Source organism: Lytechinus variegatus, chromosome 1, assembly GCF_018143015.1.
Source record: "Lytechinus variegatus isolate NC3 chromosome 1, Lvar_3.0, whole genome shotgun sequence".
Taxonomy (NCBI): Eukaryota; Metazoa; Echinodermata; class Echinoidea; order Temnopleuroida; family Toxopneustidae; genus Lytechinus; species Lytechinus variegatus.
The window spans coordinates 90,774,268-90,799,542 of NC_054740.1; the positions used below are offsets into that span (position 1 = coordinate 90,774,268).

A 25,275-nucleotide genomic window follows, 5' to 3' on the forward strand; every position below is an offset into this window, starting at 1 on the left:
AAATGAAACCGGTATTCATTTTAAAGATAATATTTAGAAAATACAGATCACTCTTATCTCTCAGGTAAAATATGAAAATAAATATCAGGTACATTTTTGCCTTGTGAATATAAATATAATAGAGTATTGAAGTGAAAACGTCACAAAAACTTTTTTTGCATTTCAGCATTATTGATACCATATTTTGGTAGAGCATGAAGAAATACCTCCAAAACCCAAGTTTGATGGGAATCGGTCCTTGGGGGCCTTGGATATACATGTAACCTAATGACCCATTGTTTAAGTTCAATAGTTTATTGACCTGGTTCTAAACTTTAGGAACTAGGCAAATAATACATTGATTTCAATGGGGCTAATTCATATCTTGTGGCGCCATGGACCGATTCCCACTGAATTTGGGTTGTGGAGGTATTTCATCATGCTCGACCAAATATGGTATCAATAATGCTGAAATGCAAAAAGAGAATATTGACAATGTCACATTTCGGTAGTCTATGATATGCAACAGAGGAGAGTCTGCATATGTGTCTGGGACGTCCATCCCGTATGCTACGCAAATGGTGTGTTTGTGCCCTGGTTACTTTGAAGCATAGGCAAAATAAACTTAAAAATAGTCAATAGTGTGGGGTCTATTAGTCTGACTGTGAAATAAAGGGAAACTAATAATACTGATAATGATTGCACATTTATAAATGTGCAATTTCTATGTACATGGATATACTCAACTGCCCTTTATAACCCCGGCTATAGCCATGTAATGTGGGTAAATGTCTTGCTGAAGGAAAAAACGCAATGGCTGGGAATCGCACCCATACTGCTCAGATTGAAAACCAAGAGTCATAACCACTTTGATTCCCCCCACAAAAATTATCATTGACAGTTAATACTCAAAACATTATTCTTGTAGATTAATGAAATTTGTCCAAAGACTCTTTTTGACTTACTGTATATTGTGTATAAAATGATCCATGAAATGGTTTTGTATTGACATCTCATAAAAGATGAGAGTATTGTTCATTTTGTAAAAGAAATTAATGTGTATTTACTATAGTGCAAGCACATTAGGTGGTTTCAGACCGCCTCGAAGTTCGCCAGTTCCAGTATTCTCTGATCGGGAAATTTACCCCGATCAGAAAATACCAGGTATTTTGGTAATGTGAAAGCAAACTACGCGTAATTTCCCCGAAAGAAAATACCCGCTAAATAGTAGGTACTTGGCAAAATTACGAGAACTTTCGCGGGGATTTTTCCAAGGTCGCAGGTATTTTGGCGATGTGAAAGCAAATTACGGGAACTTTTAGCTCAGCGTGTCATTGGGCGCGGCGGCGTGGGTGGCTGCTGGGCTAGTGAATTTGAATCTCGCACCTTGCCTGCTTATCAGACCATACTGCGCATGCTCGTAACTTCAGGAACTTATCCCGAAGGGTACGTTTCGGGGCGGTGTGAATGCAGGAATAATTAATGGGTATTTTTTAGCCAAAAAAAGTTCTCGTAATTTAACAGGGATTCTTGTGATCAATGCGGTTTGAAACCACCTAGTGGGATGTTATGAAATTGACACACTCTTACTACTTCGCCACACCTGGCAGAAAGGATTTTCATTGGTTGAATAACATGAGAGTGCTGTTACACAGCTTTTCTTTCTGGAAAGTGCTCCATGATGAGGGGGCGTTTCATAAAGCTGTTCGTAAGTTAAGAGAGACTTTAAAGATAAATGAAAGTAGTTGCAGTAAACAATGATTACACGAGAAAGTGTGTGAAACCAAGCTTAATTGTCACTATATCATCGAGGATCTAGATCTGGTACAGTTACATAAACTGAACTTTGTGAAATCTTGAAATTTACGCTGAAAAATGTTCACACTGAAGATCACCAACACAGATGAGCGCACGAGGGACAGTGTATTGTTATTGCTTTGAATGTCAGCCCGATGCTTGACCTGAATCCTGTGCTTATTTGCTAATTTCTCAGCAATTACACAATTTCTTCCAGAATCTTTTGGCACATATTTTTCATTTATACAAACAGACACTTATGTGGTCATTTCATTGGATTCTGTACGAAATCATTTTGAAATCTTTACCACAACTGGAATTATCTTTAAGAACGACTGGTGAACCTTTCTTAAGCGCTAAATAATCACCAATGAATATCATTTACCATAAGAAAGGATCGCCAGTCGTTCTTAAAGTCGCTCTTCACTTACTAACAGCTTTGTGAAACACCCGCCTGTTCGTAAGTTAATAACGACTTTAAGAATGACTGGTGATCATTTTTTGTGCTAAATGGTATATTCATTGGCGATGGTTAAGCGCATAAGAAAGGATCACCAGTCATTCTTAAAGTCCACCCCAACAAAAACTTGATTTGAATAAAAAGAGAAAATTCAACAAGCATAATGCTGAAAATTTCATCAAAATCGGATGTAAAATAAGAAAGTTATGGCATTTTGAAGTATCACTTCATTTCACAAAACAGTTATATGCACATCTCGGTCGGTATGCAAATGAGGAACTGATGACATCACGCACTCACTATTTCTTTTGTATTTCATTATATGAAATATTAAATATTTTTATTTTCTCATCATTGTCATGTGAAATGAAGTTTCATTCCTCCCTGAACACGTGGAATTCCATTGTTTTAATTTTTTGTGCTTCAGGCAAGGAGGTCCTAATCATCAAATTAGTAAAAATTTAAATATTGTATAATTCAAACAATAAAAAACAAAATAAATAGTGAGTGACATCATCCACTCTCTCATTTGGATGTAACTGGCTCGTTCATATAACTATTTTGTTGAAAATAAGCGAAACTTTGAAATGTCATAGCTTCTTATTTTACATCCGATTTCGATGAAATTTTCAGCATTGTGCTTGTCTGATTTTTCTCTATTGATTCAAATCAATATTTTTCTGAGGTGGACTTGACCTTTAAGTTACGAACAGCTTTATGAAACACCCGCCAGGTATGGAGATAAAATGACAATAAAGGAGATAAAATGGATCTCAGAATACCACTCCAGATCACTTTATTTTCCCTGCAGTTTCTGCCTTGGCTGTGTGCATACATGTGGCAGCTAGAGCTATAAAACAGCTTTATTTTTATTTTTTGGTCAAATTTCCTTTTCTGATCATACATGTATGCATGTACATACCGGTAAATGTTTGTTAACATTCAGGATGAATAAATAAAAAGTGTATGTTCCAGGAGTTACTGATCATGTGATGCTCAATTTTGTAGATTGTACCTTTGATATTTGATGATCAAATAAAGATGATTTATACTGTATAGGCCTAGATACCTTTACTTCAATACTGTTGTTTCCAAAATGTGTTTTGAATATAACTGTAACTCTTGAGGTAATTGTATTGCTAAAAGAAAATTACATAATTTTCAGAATGCCTTGGGCTTTGACTCCATTCGCGTGGCTGGGATATTAGATTTCACTTGAATTATAGAGCGACCTACATACTGCGTGATCAAACTTGTTATCCATCCAAAGTCCATTCATCGATACATAGGAAGCTTGCATTGAATATAATATTGAGTCTCAGATGGTTGCTAAGCAACCATCTTAAAAGATCTGGACATTAAGTGTATCTTCATTCCTTTGTTCAATTGATTTTATTGTAGATAAAATGGATCTCAGAATACCACCCCAGACACATGATTTATTTATTGGTCAAATTTCCTTTTCTGATCATACATGTTTGTTAATATTCTGGATGAAGTATCCTCGAGGAATTACTGATGTGTTGCTTAATAATGTTTTTTCAGAGGAGTACACGGACATTTTTGTGGTCAGATGCCTTGGGCTTCCTGTGATGAAGTACTTGCTACTGACATGTCCAACATTGTAGGTAAGATCAGTCACTTTAATAGATACATGTGGGCGTGTACATATATGGATGATATTAGGATATTTCATTTAGATATTTGAATCCTCACAAGAAATAATAAATTTTATAAATACCAGCTCTATTTCAAATGATCATGATTATTTTATTTCTCCTCATTCTACCATCTTATTCCTCCTTCCCTCTCCATCCTCTTTCTCCCCTCCTCCCATGTGTTATCTCCTTCTCCTCTCTTCTTAGTCCTCCTTCTCACGTTCCTCTTCTTACTCCTCCATCCCTCTTCATCCTCTTTCTCCCTCCTCCCTTCCTTTTTCTTTTCTCCTCTCTTATTTCTCTTTCTCACCCTCCTTCCTCCTCCTTCACATCAAAACACTCTTTCTCGCCCCACCCTTTCCTTGTCCCCTCTTCTTAGTCCTCCTTCCCTCCCTCCTCTTCTTCCTCCTTCCCTTCTTCATCCTCTTTCTCTACCCTACCTTTTTCTTGTCCCCTCTTCTTAGTCCTCCTTCCCACCCTCCTCCTCTTCTTCCCCCTTCCCTTCTTCATCCTCTTTCTCTACCCTACCTTTTACTCACCATCCTCTTCTCCTTCCCTTCTTCATCCTCTTTCTCTACCCTACCTTTTACTCACCCTCCTCATCTTCCTTCTCCTTCCCCTCTTCATCCTCTTTCTCCCCTCTTTTCTCTTCTTAGTCCTCTTCTACCTCCTCCCCTCCCCCTGACCATTTTTTTTTAAATGGGGAGTGACAGCAGCAACATTTTGTTACTCGTTCTTGCAATAATATCATGGACTTTTTCTCTGTTTCATTTCTATTTCTCTCATATTTTTAGGTTGTAAAGAAGAGGAATTGGCAATCATGAATGGTCTCACTGTCAATTTACATCTATTAATGGTTAGTAAATCAACATTGTTACATTCACTTTGATAAACTTCTATTTTTGCAAATATCTTTTTTTTTTTCTTTGAGCCAACTATAAACCCATATAGTGAATCCATTCCTGAGAGCTTTTATGATTCATATTATCATAAAAATCATCCAATCAATTATGAAGTTGTTAAACTCCTAGACTCCCATAGACTTTCCTCATAACTTTCATAACAGTCACATTTCAATCAGTGCCTCATTGTTCTCTTCTGTATTCTTTCCTTTTTCAATTTTTTTTGTTTACAGATGTCCTTTTATCGTCCTACAGAAAAGAGGCATAAAATTCTCATTGAATCAAAGGCCTTTCCCAGTGATCATGTAAGTTAATATATAAATATTTATTATATAAATATATAAAATAATTATTAAGAAGAAATCCAATTAAAGTTATTGAATAACTGAATTGTATTCAGTTGATTCAGTAATTATACAGTGATACCTAGGGCGTAGTCATGTCAGAATGTCTTTATGGATTCCTATGGCATTTTATGGATCAGAATCACAACAAACAATGAAGGCATTAATCAGTCCTCTGTACCTTATGATAATCTGAATAGAAAGGATGAAATTTGGATAGCTTTTTAAAAATCTTAATCTTAAATTTCAGATGGATGTTGGGAACTTGAAAACATTAGTAAGGTGCATGTGATAGTAATATTTCTAGATTTTTCTTAAAAATTGATGCGAGCATGTCTCGACAAGGATGCCCTGCGAACTCAACTAAAAAAATAAGTACCGGTATGCAATCTATTACTTGGAGATTATAGGTACTCCCTGTAGTAAAAAACTTGAACCATAATTTTGTGGTATATCGGAATGAGATAAATTCAAGCAAGTTAATAAGAAAGTACTGCATGGAAATTTGGTCAATTGGTTTTCTGTGCACAGGAGATTGACCTCTATCATAGGTATTTGCTTTGCTTTCCACAAAACCTAGTGTCAGCGAATTATAATCCACTCCCTTGAAAATCATGAATATCTGAGTAAAAGAAAGACAATTTTACATTATACATCATAAACACTAAAATCATATTGTATAACATGCTGTTGGTATTTATTAATTCAAAAGGTTTTATTCAAGGTGATGGAAGGTAGTGAATTTTCCATATGACACTTGTTTTGAAGTTTCTTCTTTTTTCCTGTTTATAAACACAGTATACAGTGGAATCTCAAATACGTCTCAATGGATATGATCCAGCAACAAGCATTATATTCCTGGAACCAAGAAAAGTATGTGTTAATTAAACTTTATATTACATAGGTTATGTAGATTCCAATCAGTGATAGATCAATGCGCCATCATGCGACCATAGCTGTTAGGATCGCATTTTGTTATATTCTAGGGTTTGACATCACCTCAGGGAATGTAAATGTGTTGCATTGTAAATTGCAGCGTTATATTCACTAAGGTGACGTCACTGGCTGTTTACAAGTTGCGTAATCAGGTAGTTTCTTGATGTATGCGCTAGTGTTTATGTGTCAATTGGATTAATAAGAATGCACTTAATGTTTTTTTTTTTAATCTTCATGACTTGGATAAATCAGAGCTGCAGCAAGAATTTTGGGTTAATCATAAAGCCAGAGTGATGAATGCAGTCTCTGATGGCGAATCTACATGGACTATGTAATATAACAGATATTGCCTTATCTATCTTTTTGATTTACATTTCAACTCCCCTCCGGAGCTATATTATTCCCTTGGGAGAATATTTTCACTCAGCGCTGCACACTTCGGCAAAATATAATCTCTTGGGGAAAAATATAACTCCGTCGGGAAATTGAAATGTTAAATTCAAACTGTAGATGGGCAATATCTGTATAATAGATTCACTCTCCAAAAACTGGCATAATTATCGATTTGCTTACATTCCATTGTAGTGATATAATGAATCATCATTTTTGACTGAATATTTTCAGTATCCTGTTTTCATTGTCCTGCATAGTGGTAATATCACTAATTATCATGTGCCTATATTGCCTGATGCTGAAATACAATTAATAATAATAATAATACACTTCATTTATATAGCACCTTTTTGTCAGATACAAAGTGCATTAAAGAAAGAAAGAATAACAGAATCACAAATAGGGAGTATGAAACATAAGGAATATGTAAACTACAAAATCATGAACATTTCATTGACTTTATATACATTGGAATCAAGCAGGAAGGGCATGTAGTTTTTAACAGTTGGCAGATAACATCAAAGATTAATTTCTTCATGAAATTCTATAGGCCAGAGCTTTTTGCAACCAATCCTTTTCCAATGAGAACTTGTCTAAAAGTAAACCTTCTGAAAATGACCTACCATAATTTTTCTATACTTCTGACTTCACATTGACATTTATTCTTGATTTTAGGGGGAGTATGATATAAGAACAGAGGATGTGCTTAGTGTGATTGAGAAGGAAGGTGATGGTATAGCGGTCATCCTACTTGGAGCCTTACAGTATTACACCGGTCAGTTTTTTAACATGCCTGTCATCACAAAAGCTGGACATGCAAAGGTGAGTATTCCGTCGAATGGTCTAATAAGAGACTACCAAAAGAATGACACGATTAAACCTGAAGACAAAGTACCGAAGTGGGGTCATGGCTAGCTGGTTCTTAACAGAGTTGCAGCTGACGATCGTCTGTACACATTTGTTAGACTTTGGCCCGTCTGAAAAAATAGGTTGCAAGCGATTAAATTCTGATAGCAGCCATTTTCTTATATGAGAAGCACGCTTTCATTCGGCGGGTTCATTTGTTTAGAACCAGGCAGCCATGACACAATGGCAACTGACGTCATCGCTTCGGTACTCTATAAAAATGAATAGAACATAACATATTAATGAACAGAACATATTTCAAGGTAATCCAACCTCATAGCCTGGAATTTGTAAACAGTCTTTGACAAAGTCATGGATGACTGGGTGTGAGAGTGCAGTGGGTTCACAGTCCTATGAATAGGAAAAGAAGAGAGTCATCACTGTTTCAAGAAAACTTTAACTTTCTTTGAACATGTAAAAATAAGGAGAAAATATTGAATATTAGTTGATCATCTATGCATTCATTGGAAGGAAGACTTAAAGGTGACAGCAATTCATTTCAGGATATAGAACACCACCCTCTACTCGTTCCCCCCCCCCCCCCTTAGATAATGGAAACCCTTTGTTAATCACTTGTGCATTTTTTGTCTCACCTGCGAAGCAAAGTGAGACTATAGGCGCCGCTTTGGCGACGGCGGCGGCGTCAACATCAAATCTTAACCTGAGGTTAAGTTTTTGAAATGACGTCATAACTTAGAAAGTATATGGACCTAGTTAATAAAACTTGGCCATAAGGTTAATCAAGTATTACTGAACATCCTATTAGAGTTTCATGTCACATGACCAAGGTCAAAGGTCATTTGGGTCAATGAACTTAGACCATGTTGGAGGAATCAACATCGAAATCTTAACCTGAGGTTAAGTTTTTGAAATGTCATCATAACTTAGAAAATATGTGGACCTAGTTCATGAAACTTGGACATAAGGTTAATCAAGTATCACTGAACATCCTGCATGAGTTTCACGTCACATGACCAAGGTCAAAGGTCATTTAGGGTCAATGAACTTTGGCCGAATTGGGGATATCTGTTGAATTCCCATCATAACTTTGAAAGTTTATGGATCTGATTCATGAAACTTGGACATAATAGTAATCAAGCATCACTGAAAATTTTGTGCAAGTTTCAGGTCTCATGATTAAGGTCAAAGGTCATTTAGGGTCAATGAACTTTGGCCGAATCGGGGGTATCTGTTGAATTACCATCATAACTTTGAAAGTTTATTGGTCTAGTTCATTAAACTTGGACATTAGAGTAATCAAGTATCACTGAACATCCTGTGCGCGTTTCAGGTCACATGACCAAGGTCAAAGGTCAATGAACTTTGCCCGAATTGGGTGTATCTGTTGAATTACCATCATAACTTTGAAAGTTTATGGACCTGATTCATGAAACTTGTACATAAGAGTAATCAAGTATCACTGAACATCCTGTTCGAGTTTCAGGTCACATGATCAAGGTCAAAGGTCATGTAAGGTCAATGAACTTTGGCCATGTTGGGGTTTTTTGTTGAATACCCATCATATCTCTGTAAGTTTATTGGTCTAGTTCATAAAAATTGGACATAAGAGTAACCATGTATCACTGAACATCTTGTGCGAGTTAGAGTAATATTCAAAGTGAGCACTGCTGCTATATTGAACCGCGTGATGCAGGTGAGACGGCCAGAGGCATTCCACTTGTTTATTCTTAGGGGGATTTGTACACTATAATACGAAGACCCTATATTATTATTGTTTTAGTTAGGTGGGGATTTTTTTATAGGGGAGTTGTTTTTTGGCCTTGTAATTTCTTTAGTTCCTTTTTAGGCAATGATAACTCCCCCTTGCTTTGGCAAATCGCGATATTTCTGGTTATTTTCACAAGTGTGCGAGACACAACATCGCTTTTATATGCCTTGTATATTTTTGGAAGCCACTGAAATGACTTTGTTTCATTATCGTACAATGGCATAAAGAAGCCAGTAGCATATCAAGCAAATGTGAATTATTTATATTTTACCTAGTGACCTTTTTCGTGGGTGAAACTAATGTATTGACACTCCTTTTGATATGTTGGGCAAGCCATCATGTACTAACATCAGTGTAGACAAATATTGCTCATTTATAGGAATTGCCAATATTGATACTTGCTTCCTTTTGGCATAGGTTGATTTCATATTCTTGTGTCATATCAAGAAGCCTTACAACATGCTTAATTACTCGCTGCTTGCCAATCAGAGATTAGTTCTCCCAATTGAAATTCTATGCATATATGTTTGTTCTGAATATGAGAGTGTTGTATAAACAGAAACAGAATGACGATATTGAAACGACCATTTTCACATCAAAATTATAGAAATTTCAACTGGAGTAAGATTTTTAAGGAAAATAAAACGTGAGAGTAGCATTTTTTTCTTTTTATTTATTTTTGTGGTTTAATTGCTTGTGCTATAAGTAAGTTCTCACGTAAAAAATGAATATCTGAATATTTTCAATCATAGTTTTATCACAGACAGGCTTAGCAAACTGATTGAGATTTTATCACTAATACCTTTCCTGTAATTAATAATAATAATTATACTTGCTTATATAGTGCTTAATACTTTGTCAGAAGTCTCAAAGCGCTCTACAGTACATGCAGCATAATTACCCGGGGTTTAGCAGTGCATCTGTATACATGTAATAATCAGTTGTAAATACTGTACTGTGCCCTAATTAACATACATGCCTGGGGGTAATATACCAAGAGACAGGTTTATGTAGGATGAGCTGAGTGCCTTGTTGCCATGAAAAATAATGATGTTCTCACATGTTACCATGGAATCATAATATCTAATAGAAGCTTTATAATATTGTGCAAAGTTTCAGCCATGGATGGTATTTTGGTAGATTGTCTTGTAAATCTGTGATATGAAGAAGAAGAGTTTAAAATGTAATTATGTTTTCTTATCAGTGTACATGTAATTTTGTTGATCGTAGATACTTTTCTTTGCTTCTTTATTCTGTTTGTATTCTTGTTTTCTTCCCCCTAATTTTGAATTATAACCAAGCTACCAAAACCCAATATTATAGCTATGTTCAACACTCAGTGTGATACCTCTTTAATGATGATAATAATAATACATAACATTTATAAGGCGCTTACTACTGGTGTTTCTAAGCGTACTGTGTTCTGTTTATGGTTTGTAATTGGGTTTTAAAAAAAAGTGGCACTGGATAATGAAACAGGTAATAAAACTATTTTAATAATAAAAAATCAAAACTGGTGTGCACCTCCAATTGACCGACCCACAACTGTGAATCATCTGTTAAACAGGTAGGTTTTGAGTAGGGTTTTGAACTGATTCACAGACTTGGCATTATGGCATTTAAAATGATAATCTAATCCTGCAACAAAGCAGGGTGCTACATAACTTTTGAGAAGCACTTGCCTAGTCGGGCAAGTAAAGTGTTAAATAGTTGGAACATAATTGCTCCAAAATCTATTTCACTTGCCCGAAAAGTCCTTGAAATAAAGTTTTACCTCTTCAAGGAAATTTTTGCGGTTATTTAAACCATTTACCTTTTTCTCTCTTTTGACATGAACTGATCTACCTGTTACTGCATTTCTTTTTCCAAAGTGATTTTATCTTGCCTGCCATGACCAAACTTAGGGTCAGTATATCATATCGGCCCTTATTTTGGTCATTCTACTGTGAGAATTTTGCTTGCCCAATTCGGGCAAGTAGTTTTGGTCTTGACTTCAAAACACTTGCCGACTCTAACTTTTATTTGCCCCGGACAATCAGGCAAGTGCTTATGTATCACCCTGAACAAAGTATTGTTTTGAACTTGTTAAATATCAGTTAGATTGTACATCTGTTTGCTTTAATATTCTCCTGTGATTGTCCATCAAGAGAAAAATTCTCTCTTAACTACTTTTCCCCTTTGAAATATGTCTCTAAAAGGTACTTTGTCTCCCTTCCTTCCTCTCGCTCTCTCTCTATCTCTATGAAAGTATATTGTCCAGTGTCCAGACACTTCAGACTGCATGTATGAACACTCCCTTCCAATGTCTATATTAATGTGTGTTCTTTTTAATCTGCATTCACACAGGGTTGTTATGTTGGTTTTGATCTTGCACATGCTGTCGGTAATGTAGAGCTTCATCTACATGACTGGGATGTGGACTTTGCAGTTTGGTGTACATACAAGGTAACTAAATCTTTACTTTATACTACACCAATGTCCCTGAGAGAAAGCAATAAACAGGAACTCTGTTGAGTCATATTGGTAGTTATAAATAAATGAAAGAAACAATGCTATCACCATATGTTTTAGGTTTTCACATCACTGATGCATGACACACATTAATATGGTTTGTGGGTTATATTTTAAATTATTAATTTGATCAAATCCAGGCATGCATCACTATTCAAACCTTGTATGGTTTCATTAAAACTTAAAGGTTTTCCTTTCAAAACTCTGTTTGTCTGCTGATCTTTTAACTCTATTTCTTTAATAGTGATTTTTGTTTTTGCATATTACGTCCATGGTCAAATGCCAGAAGAAGAAAAATAAGCACAGCTGTTACAAAAAGATATGAAAACCCATTTGATAATTATGTGTTTCAAAGTAATGAATTAAGATATTAAAGGACAAGTCTACCCAAAAAAAATTGATTTGAATAAAAAGAGAAATATCCAACAAGCATGACACTGAAGATTTCATCAAAATCGGATGTAAAATAAAAAATTAAATCATTTTTTTTTTCATTTTCTGGGGTAGACTTGACCTTTAAATGAGCTGATTATATTAATACATTAGCGTGTATGACATGATAAACTTACATTTTCAATATCTATGTTTCAGTATTTGAATTCTGGTGCTGGAAGTTTGGGTGGCGCTTTTCTTCACTCTAAACTGGCTCACACAATAGAACCTAAGTATGTATGCCTATAGTATATTAAAGGTATTGTTTAACTTTGTGAGCAGCCGATTTAAACAATTCTCAAACCAAGATGAAACAGGTGTACAAGTGCATGTATTAGAACTAATCAACCCTGAAAACAACCATTATTGAGAATGAAAAGCTAAAACTACAAGGCAAACCCCAATTATGTAAATAGGCGTCTTATAGACGCCTAAATAGTACACATAAGTGTATGGGATGAAATTAAGATGGCGTTTCCGGTCACTTTATATTTCAATTTTTGAAGCACTAAATAATGATTTTCGAACGCAATTTTTTCTGGGCTTCATTTTTGTAACATATCACAGACACAGGTGACAAGTGTGACCTTCTAGCTCAGATTTTTTAAAAGTCAAACCAATGTTAACCAATCACTTTAAGGTAGATAGATAGATAGATAGATAAATGGATTTTATTAAAAACATCATGTCTCGCAGTAAAAACTGAAATGAACATGAATTACAGATTAAAACAATTACAAAGACAAAAAGCAATATAAAGTATTAACATAGGAATTTAGATTAAAATTAAGGGGTCACTCTCGCAGTGCACTTAATTTCGGCAAGGAGGAATACATTTCCAGGCACCCCAAATGGGGTACCTGTAGAAAATTAACTTTGAATGCAATCATCCAAAGTGCACCACGAAAATGACCCTGTAAATACTTGACATGAAAAAAATCTATATATAAAAAAATACTAAGTTCTTACTTCGGTATAACAAGGCATAAATTAAACTAGATTCGATTCATAAAAAATCATGAGTACATAAATGTGATAATGGGCTCATGTGGGAAATCTAAGAACATTGGATGTTGATGTCCCACTGTGTCCATCGCCAGAGTTATCTCGGAAAATTTCATTAAGAATCTTGATAGTGATTTTCATTCCCAAGATTGCTCTGTGCTAATCGGATGGTATGATTTTTAGGTACTCATTTTGTTGTCAGTAAACAATTGCTGAGAAATCACTTTTTGAAATGCTCCTCTGGTTGGCCTGTATTTGCTACTCCTGGAGGATGTTACAATCCTCTTAAATATTCCTAAGTACAATCATGAGATAACTTTGTACCTGCTTTACTAGAATTGATCTTTATTGCTAAATACTATTGCAACTCTTGATGGGTAGAACTGTCATAATTTGGTTATCACTTCTGCTGCACATAGTTTTTGTGCATACCTAGGCAGCTTAACTGCTATAGAAAGTGCATGCATAAATTAAAGTTAAGGCCGGGTTGGTCAAGGTGGAGTTCTTTAGCTGTTGGCCTTCAATTTTTTTGTTAGCCTAAGATAAAATAGGGTTTATCTTTGATTCAAACCCATGTCAATGAGTTATCTGTACAAATATTCATTCATGAACGATGCTGCTTGGATGAAATCCTGACAAACTTGAGATCAACTGTGCAATGGAATATTGCACAGAGCAGACCTAGAAATGTAGTTGTCAGAAGTGATTGTAAATGGATATATTTGATATGTTTTTAAAGAAGTGTTTCATTCAGATATAGTTGCTTCATTTGATCACTGACCTACAACTTCTCTCTCAAGAAGAGATGAGTTGGTACTTCATGTACAGATAACTTTGTTCATATCTGCCATCCTTAGCTGGATGACACCCATCTGTCACAGTACAGGTTGTGCATAACCTTTGGTTAAAATTATTCAATCATTAAACAGTTCTGCTCACCTCTGTGAATTGTTTAGATGAGGAAACATATTTTCATCATATATTTCCTTGAATTTATCCTCTCATATTTTCTATATAATATATGAAATAGAGATTATAACAACTGTGTTTTGTGTCTGTTTTCAATCAGGCTTGTTGGATGGTGGGGCCACAAGTTTAAGAGCAGATTCGACATGAATAATGGTGAGTTTTGAACTAGGTTCAAAGTATAGGCCTTTGTATTGATAAGCCCCCCAAAAATGAATGGATTGAGCATCATGAATGTATTTTGCCATTATCATATACTTGTAGTGACAATTACTTTTTTTTAATTATTATTTTTTTTTACAAATATTGGAATGGTATGCTATATTACATGAATTTGTGTGTAATGATGTTTTTTCAGCATACATATTTACACACACACATGTGAATGTTTCATGTGTGAAGTCTGTGGTTGTAGGGTCTTTTTTAATTGCCAGTCTAGATTATATAGATCACTTCTTTGGAATTCCTTGAAATACACGTATGTCTGACCCCTTGTGTGACACCTTTCTAAAATTATTTGTCTCCCTTTTCTGTTTATATAAAAGTGTAAAACTTAGAAAGGCTTGATTATGGCAAAAAAATGTAACTGTTAAACAAAAGTATAGTCAGATAATGTTATTTAATGTTACCAAAGTTTTAGACAGGCTTTTGTAATTACCAGTATTACTTTTTTTTCTTTTCCCCCAATTTAAGTTAAAGAGTGTGGAAATAAATCAGAATTTGTTAGAATGTCTACTAGTATTTCTTATCAAATTTGGCACTCCATACTATAGATTTTTTGATAAACCACAAGTACTAATATCTCAAGAGTTAATAGCTGATATTGTAATGCTAATCAAGGAAGGTACACTGGAATTTAAAAATATTTAGCACTTAATATATATCACGGCTATTGACCACCAGAAAAGCATACATTATGGCAACCACCATTTACAGAAATAAAAAGAAACTATGAAAAAATGATCAAGAAATTAATAGATACATAATGCTAATGACACTTCATAAATATAACGTTTGAATTTTAATGGAAGCGTTTTGAGAAAGCAAAGATAATAACGTTTAGAAAGCTAAAACAATAGTGATGAACTCTCTGCAAAACTTTTTTTTAATGCATGAATCAAGCAATGATTTGTTTTGATTGGGATTCAAAGCTTTGTGGCAGGACACAGGTGGCTATAACTCATTAGCAGACCTATTTATGATACACCCTCTATAGTCTTACATGCAGACCAAACTATACATGACTTTTGAATTGTGCACCATGGTGTTATAACGTCGGACATAAAAGTTGCCTGAGTCTTAAAAAAAAAATGGCATGAAATATTATGATTTTCATTGCAAAAAAAATAATGAGGTGGGCTGAATAAGGAAACCCATTTCCCTAAAGTTATTGCACATAACAAAATTGTTTATTAGGAGTAGACATTGCGATTATTGATATTTTATTCTAATACTTCATTCATTATGTTTTATTACCTTTATTGTATATTCTCACTTTTTTAAACCAAATAATTCTATATTTCTAGGGGCGAATCCATCATGCCCCCCTTATATAGGGATTGGGCCAGGATATTTTCATCATCTACCATCCAGTAAATATGAAAATTCCTTTTAGAATTGGACATCTATGACCCTTCACCATAAAGCATTCAGTAAGCCACAATGGGAGATTTAAAATTTACATCAAATATAGACATCAGGGGTGTGAGAGTTCAGATTTTCAGCTGATTTCAGATTTTTTTGGTTTTGATTTTCAGCTTATTTTTGGCTTTCCTCTGTACAAAAAGTATGGGAGCTCTTTATATTTCAGCTTTTTTCAGATCTTTTTATTTGTGACCACTCACACCCTTTAAAGACTTAACATTTCTAACATGCTGGAGTGTTTGCTGCAACTTATTTCAAACATTTTCTTCTTGGACTACATATGACAAGTTAGCTCTACACTCCAGTGCGGATGAAGCTAATTGAAGTCAGATTGTTGACTTATTGATCATTTTTGGTGATGGATCAGGTGTTTGTCAAAACAAAATGTGCATTGGAAATACTTGTTTCACACAATTATCTACCTTTATTATGGCAGTAAGCATACAACTTTCAATATAGTTATATAAAAAAAAGCTTGGCCACTTGCACTAATATAGTATTGACCCACCAAACTTTCTTGTTGTAGAAAGCCTTGCGATTAAATGCAACACACCCATGTTACAAAAAATTGTGCTGTGTGCTTTTATACAACATTGTAAATACCCAAGATGCCTGCATTACTTGTAAGATCATGAAGTTAAACCATGGACCTATTACTACTACTACTACTACTACTACTACTGCTACATCTACTACTACTACTACTACTACTACTACTACTACTACTACTACTACTACTACTACTACTACTACTACTACTACTACTACTACTACTACTACTACTACTACTACTACTACGTCTACTATTACTACTACTACTACTACTGCTACATCTACTACTACTACTGCTACTACTACTTCTACTACTACTACTACTACTACTACTACTACTACATATACTACTACTACTACTACTACTACTACTACTACTACTACTACTGCTACATCTACTACTACTACTACTACTACTACTACTACTACTACTACTACTACTACTACTACTACTACTACTACTACTACTACATCTACTACATCTACTACTACTACTACTACTACTACTACTACTACTACTACTACTACTACTACTACTACTACTACTACTACTACTACGACTACTACTACTTCTACTACTACTACTACTACTACTACTACTGCTACTTCTACTACTACTACTGCTACTACTACTTCTACTACTACTACTGCTACTACTACTGCTGCTACATATACTACTACTACTACTACTACTACTACTACTACTACTACATCTACTACTACTACTACATCTACTACTACTACTACTACTACTACTACTACTACTACTACTGCTGCTACTACTACTACATCTACTACTACTACTACTACTACTACTACTACTACTACTACTACTACTACTACTACTACTACTACTACTACTACTACCTATGCATTACTTGAAATGAAATGGCTTGACAATATTATGAATGTATGACAGAAAATTGTTTCTTCTTCAGAACACATTTAAGAATTAAGCCTAGTTAGAAATCCTATTATTAAACAGTGATCCCAACTGTGTATTGTGCATCTACATACATGTATAGTCCTTCATACAGCACTCGCTTGCATACATGTATATTTTTTATGCACTTGCTTTGTATGTAGGGCAAATACTTGGCACATTTAGAGTGCATATTATGCATTTGTACTGCATGCTATCTGCTGCTCTGTGGTTCTTCATTTGATTGGATGTAATATGTTATTGTAGCAGATGATGCATGCATATTGTATGAAAGGGGGGGGGGGGCATGTCTACGCATCTGACAATTCAACTTAAGATTAATCATGATTTTTTTTTCTTTAACATAAAATGAGTTATGCTCCTCATATTCTTATGAGTATAAATTATGGCAAAAATCTCATAAAAGTTTTAGAGAAATGTATGATTTTCTTGGAAAAAACCGCCAGTCATTTTCAGATTGAACAACAAGATGGTGCCCTATGTCTGCGCACCCATTTACTTTACACACAATTCAGAGATTTTGATGAGAAAGGATGCATTTTGAGGCTGTCACAAGAATGCGAGAAACCATTTTTAGTCAGATTTTTAAAATGAATATCCTTATATATATTGCATGTGTAAAGTTTGTGGTCATTACATATCTTCTTTAACTGAAATCGTGCAGATACAAGTGTGCACAGACAAGGGGCACTGTGCATACTTACGGGAACTTACACCTGAAAAGTGGTCCTAAAAAAAATTTAGCCATTTAATTTATTGATATGTAATAGAAGTTATTTCATCTTTTCACATTAACTTTGGTGGCATTAATTTATTTGTAAGTTATTGGTACATTCATGAGTAATGCTAGATTTTGTATTGTTATTCTGTAGTATTATCCCTTATTCCATTATGGTAACTTCTAAGTTCATCACATTATTAATATAAATGTTGCATCACTACTTGTATATTTTTATCATTAGTATAATCATTATCTTCTTTTGATTTAAAGTTTGCTGGCTATTTTTAATCAAGCACTTACCGCCTACATGTATATTATTCTTTTTCTTATCCATGTACCTTTATGTATTCCTCCATTAGAAAAATGCTTTGATATGTAGTCGCAGATTTTATTTTATTTTTATTTATTTTTTCTATTTTTTTTTTGGGGGGGTGAGGGATAATTTTTCTGGGGGGGGGGCTGCAACCATGGTTAAATTACTACTACCCGCCGTTTCTTTTGAGAAGTGAGGCCTAGGTTACATATGCAGCAATCATCATACAGTTTTTGCTTGCTGCATGTATTTTAGAGGTTGTTATATGGTGCTAGAGGCTGTGATTTTTTACAGAGCTTTTGTAGTCATCGTGCAGTTCTCATGTGTTGGGATTCAGAAACGGGTCTCTCTATGTTCAAGAGAAATAGAAGTGAGAGATAAAGGATAACTGATACTTTCAAGTAAGGAGTTTGTGTGGACAGAAATTGAATCCCATTTTATTGCATGTGACATCATAGTCAATGTAATGTGACCCTGTTGACTTCCTAAACCCTTGTTAGACCACACTTAGTGTGTACGACCACAGGCAGAGTCTGCAGAATCTTTAGTGTTATGCTTATTGTAAGCAATACATCTACTGTGAGAGACTATGAACTAGTTATTGTTGCTGTGGTTTCAAAATAGGCAGACCTGTCAGTTTTTACTTTTTTTACCTTCCTACATGTAAATTGTTTTTCCTTTTCCTTTATAATTTGTTGATCTGTGGGTCTAACTTTTACTCAGTACCACTGGACATTCGTGGATCAAAAGAAAACGAGACTGGAGTGTATATGCAGGAGCTGCTTTGCATCCACTATTAAGAGTTTTCCTCATCAGATGTATTGTTTACATTTCATGTAACAGCATCAGACTCGTAAATGCAAGGACAAAAGCTGCAGCCTCTTCCAATATTATGGGCAACCACTAGCCAGATAAAACTAAAACTGAATATCAGGGTCAATTTCTTTTAAAATGATGGATCTCTATTCATTTCTCATCCTCATGTGATATACATGTGTCCATTGTTTTATTTAATGTTGCAGAGCTTGAACTATCTCCAGGCATCTCAGGATATCGCCTTAGTAACCCATCCATCTTTGCAGCTTGTCCCCTGAGAGCAAGTCTAGATGTAAGTATATCAGAGATGCCAAGTTCAAAGACCAACTATGCGTGAGATTTTCTGTGAATTCTGAGTGAGATCACACACATTGTGTACAATGTAAATGGGGATAGGCTGTGGTAGTTGCGTGAGACAGATTTGAGGGGATGAAAAAGAATCCAAAATGCTTGAGTCTCACGCATAATGCGGGAGACTTGGTAGCTCTGGTATATGCCAAGCCATGTTCTTTTGTCATCCCCCACATCACACACCTGTATCTCTATAAATAGAAATAAATACAAAATGCCTGGTGCATTTTGAAATTGGGTCTTTATTTTAATGTACAACTCTGTTTTTGTCTCACCTGCGAAGCAAAGTGAGACTATAGGCGCCGCTTTTCCGACGGCGACGGCGGCGGCGGCGTCAACATCAAATCTTAACCTGAGGTTAAGTTTTTGAAATGATGTCATAACTTAGAAAGTATATGGACCTAGTTAATAAAACTTGGCCATAAGGTTAATCAAGTATTACTGAACATCCTATTAGAGTTTCATGTCACATGACCAAGGTCAAAGGTCATTTAGGGTCAATGAACTTAGACCATGTTGGAGGAATCAACATCGAAATCTTAACCTGAGGTTAAGTTTTTGAAATGTCATCATAACATAGAAAATATATGGACCTAGTTCATGAAACTTGGACATAAGGTTAATCAAGTATCACTGAACATCCTGCATGAGTTTCACGTCACATGACCAAGGTCAAAGGTCATTTAGGGTCAATGAACTTTGGCCGAATTGGGGATATCTGTTGAATTCCCATCATAACTTTGAAAGTTTATGGATCTGATTCATGAAACTTGGACATAATAGTAATCAAGCATCACTGAAAATTTTGTGCAAGTTTCAGGTCTCATGATTAAGGTCAAAGGTCATTTTGGGTCAATGAACTTCGGCCGAATCGGGGGTATCTGTTGAATTACCATCATAACTTTGAAAGTTAATTGGTCTAGTTCATTAAACTTGGACTTTAGAGTAATCAAGTATCACTGAACATCCTGTGCGCGTTTCAGGTCACATGACCAAGGTCAAAGGTCAATGAACTTTGGCCGAATTGGGTGTATCTGTTGAATTACCATCATAACTTTGAAAGTTTATGGATCTGATTTATGAAACTTGTACATAAGAGTAATCAAGTATCACTGAACATCCTGTTTCAGGTCACATGATCAAGGTCAAAGGTCATGTAAGGTCAATGAACTTTGGCTATGTTGGGGTTTTTTGTTGAATAACCATCATATCTCTGTAAGTTTATTGGTCTAGTTCATAAAAAAGGGGAAATAAGAGTAACCATGTATCACTGAACATCTTGTGCGAGTTAGAGTAGTATTCAAAGTGAGCACTGCTGCTATATTGAACCGCGTGATGCAGGTGGGACGGCCAGAGGCATTCCACTTGTTTTAATATACTGTTGGAAATAGAGGAGTGTGCACTCCGTCCATGTTTTGTTACATCATGTTACTTGATATGTTTCTGGTAAATGATAACTTATTTCTGTTTTTATTGTGTTAATCCTACTACAGTTGATCCTAACGTCTCAGGATTTTTAACAAACAAAATTTTACTTTGCAATCGAAGTTATATCAGTATTTATCATATCATGCCTTAATTATTTTGTAGGTGTTTCGTAAGACCAGTATGTCAGAGCTGCGAGCCAAGTCGGTGGTCTTAACAGGTTACTTAGAGTACCTGGTAGGTCATTACTTTGGTAAGGACAGTCCCCATAGGAAGAACAAGGAGTTTATCACCATCTTGACACCTTCTAATCCAGAGGAAAGAGGTGCCCAACTATCCCTTTACTTCTCCATACCAATCAACAGGATACATAGTGAGATGGGCAAGAGAGGTATAGTGGTAAGTACATCATAGAATAAAACCTTGACAGGTTTCAGGTTGGTGTTGGGGGGGGGGTTCACACACACTGAGTGTATCTCAAACTTCTATTCCAAATGTTGTACTTGTCTGTATTAAACTCATAAGATTGTATCGCTTATTAGGACATCTTGTTGCAGAAAAGATCAAGAACACTCGCTGTTATGTAGATAAATATTTTGAGAATAAGATCACACAGGAGATAGCTTTTCAGATGCCTGTTACATATAACAATCTGTTTATGTTGTTCCATGCATGTGTTTCTGGGTGTGATGAAAAAGTCTTACTGCAAACAGTAATTGCTTTTTATTATCATGATTTCCATTTTGTTTAGACCATTTGCATCATTTTGGTCTCATTACCTGAACGTACGTCTCTCATGAATCCATGCGTAGCTTACAAAAATAAGGAAATATTACTTGTTCGTATTTTTCCTGACATTCTCATAAATTGTTACTGTGCTTCAAATAACTTAGTTTAATTTTTGTCAAACAAATGTACTGTGATGATTATTTTAAACAGCATGTTTTCAGGGTTGAAACCAAACGTTCATAGCATTTCACCTCTTTTTCTTAATTTTTTTTCAGTGTGATGAGAGGAAACCCAATGTAATTCGCATTGCTCCAGCTCCCATGTACTGTAACTACTTAGATGTATGGCGGTTTATTGATGCTCTCCAATCCATTATGGACATTGCAGAGAATCAACCTGATCTTGACTCAGAGCTTGACTGATGAAACCATTCTTCTCTCAAACATTCTTCAGGTATCCTGCACATATATTTTCTTGGAATTTTTGTTTGTTTAATATTATTGCTGTGGTTTATCACAATGGATGAAAATGACTTTAGCTCACACATACAAATCTAACAGCAACATGCAATCAAGCTGTATTTAGTATTCCTATCTTTTATAGGTTGTATGCAATTTTTTGCTGTCTTGCACATATTCTTTTTTTTTTTTTTTTTTTCAAATGCCACATTCCAGGACTATCCATCCTGGTCCTGTTTCTTTAAGTCTTATCACTATTGTAAAATTGCCATTATTGTAAGTTCTATGGGAAACCTTGATTGTGATTGGCTGCTGAGCCTTGTTACCATGGTAACTGCTATACTGGCAGAAGTAGGACAGTTGTTTGAAAGGGACTCCTTACTAGTCAAAATTGTTTAGGACTGGGCATAGGGACTTGGTTGTGAGAATTGTCTTGGAAATATTATATATATAGTTTGATACAGTTCTGACTTATATAACATTTGAGTTACATTTTATTCAACCACCATTCCACTCGTCAATGAAAAGTGGTCATAATTTGATATAGCAAAGTTGCCATCTGAAGTATAATATGTCAAACATATACTAGTACATGTATGATCAATTTTTTTTGAAAGTTTTATGCATTAAATTTTTTTCTCTCAAGTCAAAATTAGACTGTCGGGTGATATTTTGTCAAATTGTTGAAATTTCTTCAAATGTTTTACCACTTCTCAGGAATCATGTATGTATATGATCAACATAACGTACTATTGTCAGAAATCTTACTAGTAGCTTGTATATTGCTTGTATTTGGAAATAGTTATGTACAGAATATGGAGAGGACTACTGATGATATTGCTTACAATGGAATTTTGCTGTAATCTGTATGTGATATCTAAAAAAAAAGTTGTATACATGTAACTATGTTTCTGTTGAATCTAGATCTTCTTAACTGATTGTTGTTCTGTTGCATTAAACTTATCAACATTTTAATAGTAAGAATTAAACATTTTGGCTTGCACAGTACTGCCAATTTAAGACTGATTTTTTTTCAAAGTCCTCTCTTGGGTGAATTGCTTCCTGAGAGTAGGGGAGATTGGGGTTAGTTGGAACATTTTTCACAAAAATGGCTGTAAAATCCAAATAGATTTTACTCTAGAAACAATCCATATATCAGCTTGAAGCATATATCTAAGGGCTTCAATTGTGCCCCATAAAATTTTTTTTCTGTGATCTGATGGTTACTGAAAAATTCCGCCTTGAACAAGACCATCGCAAGCGTTCCAACTTACCCCATATACAGGGTTAGTTGGAACATGGTATGGAGTTAGTTGGAACACTGCATGGTCAATTAAGAATTAAACTAAAACTACTGACAACTGTAATATTACATGGTTTTAGCCGACTTGCTTTATTTATTTAAAGTTCAAATATTAAAGGTGTATATTCTGATTTGTTCAACTTTGTTTTCTGTTATACAGCCACTCACCCAAGCTGATTGTGTAGTAGAATTCCACGTATTTGTGTGCGTTTGATCTTACTTGCAATTAAGTGTATCAGCAATTTCTTATACTTCTGCATCAAATTTACACAACAAAAATTGATTGTTTATATTTGTTTATTAATTCATTATGCAAATAAGCTTATGAAATCTGCCCTGAATTTGTTTTTTGTGTATGTTTTTGCCTTTAACTCAGTTTATTTACCTAGTAGAATGCTAATTTTTGGTGATTTATTAAAAATACACTGTATCTACGAAAAAAAATGCAAAAAATACAATTTCTTTTAAATGTATTTTTTGTTTTTAAACTTTTTTTAACTTGTACATGGGATCATGTTTTTGAGCAATTTTTGGTCCGATATGTAATTGTTGCGTAATTTCGAAACTGGGCACCCGGGCATCGCAAATTTGGTCTCAAATGATGTGCAAGACTTGGGAGTAAAAAGTCAGCGAGCGGTGTGGTAAAAAAAATTCGCGCAACGGTGAAGTGACAAAATTTGTCGAGGGAGGGCTCAAATTACCCCCCCCCCCCATTTGATAAGGGTTAATATTTCGTTAGGGGCCTACAATAGGCCTTAAATGCACACTCAGACCTAATTTGAGAAATAAAACAAGCATGGCTTACAAGACATGTTTAAAAAAGTGTGAAATACTGTATACATTTTTTTCTCATATTCAATGTTTTTATATTCATAATTATGTTTGGGGTAAGTTGGAACATGTTCCAAATAGCCCCCTTTTTCCAACTAACCCAAGAGGCCCATTTGACATTCACAAGCTTATAGCACATATAAGGGACTTCATAATGGCACATTAATAACCTTATTTTGTTGCTTGGTAATAGTGTGTATTATACCCCAAACTGGCCAACTTGATCTATAAACTTCTCGGAGATAATAAAACATTTCTGAAAGAGAAAAAAAACTTACTCAGAAGGTGAAAAAACAAAAATTCCTTTCTAACTTCACCAGGCTTGTTGCACATGTGTTGTCTGTAATATGGTGGATGGCTGTTGATAATGGCATTAAATTGAGGGCAGTATGGCATAAATTTATTTGAAGGCGTTAAAGGAAATTATAATGTTTCAACTTACCCCGCGTTCCAACTAACCCCAATCTCCCCTACTGTGGAGCCCTTCTGCCAAAGAAATATTGGACAAATATGTATTTGGGCATTAATTTTAAAATCATTCTCATTCAGTAAACCTACTGTAATTAGTATAGGAAAATTGGTTCAGAGAATGTCAAGTTTTGTGTGTGTTTTGTGTCTTTACTTTGATGCATGTACATAAAGATGCTCAGTGCTTTAAACAGGCTTTCTTTTTTGTCTTTTTTTTTCTTCAGTTACACATTTACATGTATCTTGGTTTCTCATTTTTATTTTTGTTTCCATTTATAGTGTCAAAGGTTTATGTTTTGAGGATACCTAAAGTTGAAAGCTTAGTTTTACAAAGATGTTTCAATTATTTTTAAGAATAATTATTTGTGTATAGCAGAGATATCAATCCTGCAGGGATGAGGCACCCCCTACCGTGATTTTTTTTTTTTTTTTGGGGGGGCGGTCTGTAGAAGGGTTCATTTTAGGGCATGCTTTAAAGTTTTCCGCAATACACTCTTAGATGTTTATTTCCAATTCGTCCAATTGCCAACTCGTCTACTACCAAATGGTCTATCATCAGTTTGTCTACTCACCACATGGTCTACTTTCATTTAGTCTAATGCCATCCCGTCTAATAACCAGTTGGTCCAATAATTATTTAATCCATATACCATTTGGTATAATTGAACTAAAGTGTAAATTGTGCAAAATGAATGAAAAGAAA

The 25,275-nt window shown here is 34.9% G+C and overlaps 1 protein-coding gene across 1 annotated transcript in view; it reads left to right on the forward strand.

Annotated features, from left to right (window-relative positions):
- LOC121428325 (kynureninase-like) overlaps positions 1-21,981 on the forward strand; it is a 33,073-nt gene extending 11,092 nt beyond the window's left edge. Inside the window, exons 4-14 of the mRNA XM_041624896.1 lie at positions 3,782-3,864; positions 4,689-4,750; positions 5,030-5,101; positions 5,939-6,013; positions 7,145-7,291; positions 11,451-11,549; positions 12,207-12,280; positions 14,122-14,174; positions 19,214-19,299; positions 20,949-21,182; positions 21,788-21,981. Of these exons, the coding sequence (XP_041480830.1) occupies positions 3,782-3,864; positions 4,689-4,750; positions 5,030-5,101; positions 5,939-6,013; positions 7,145-7,291; positions 11,451-11,549; positions 12,207-12,280; positions 14,122-14,174; positions 19,214-19,299; positions 20,949-21,182; positions 21,788-21,934 (1,132 nt within the window). The 3' untranslated portion in view covers positions 21,935-21,981. The remainder of the gene's footprint in view (positions 1-3,781; positions 3,865-4,688; positions 4,751-5,029; positions 5,102-5,938; positions 6,014-7,144; positions 7,292-11,450; positions 11,550-12,206; positions 12,281-14,121; positions 14,175-19,213; positions 19,300-20,948; positions 21,183-21,787) is intronic.
- Positions 21,982-25,275: the final 3,294 nt, after the last annotated feature.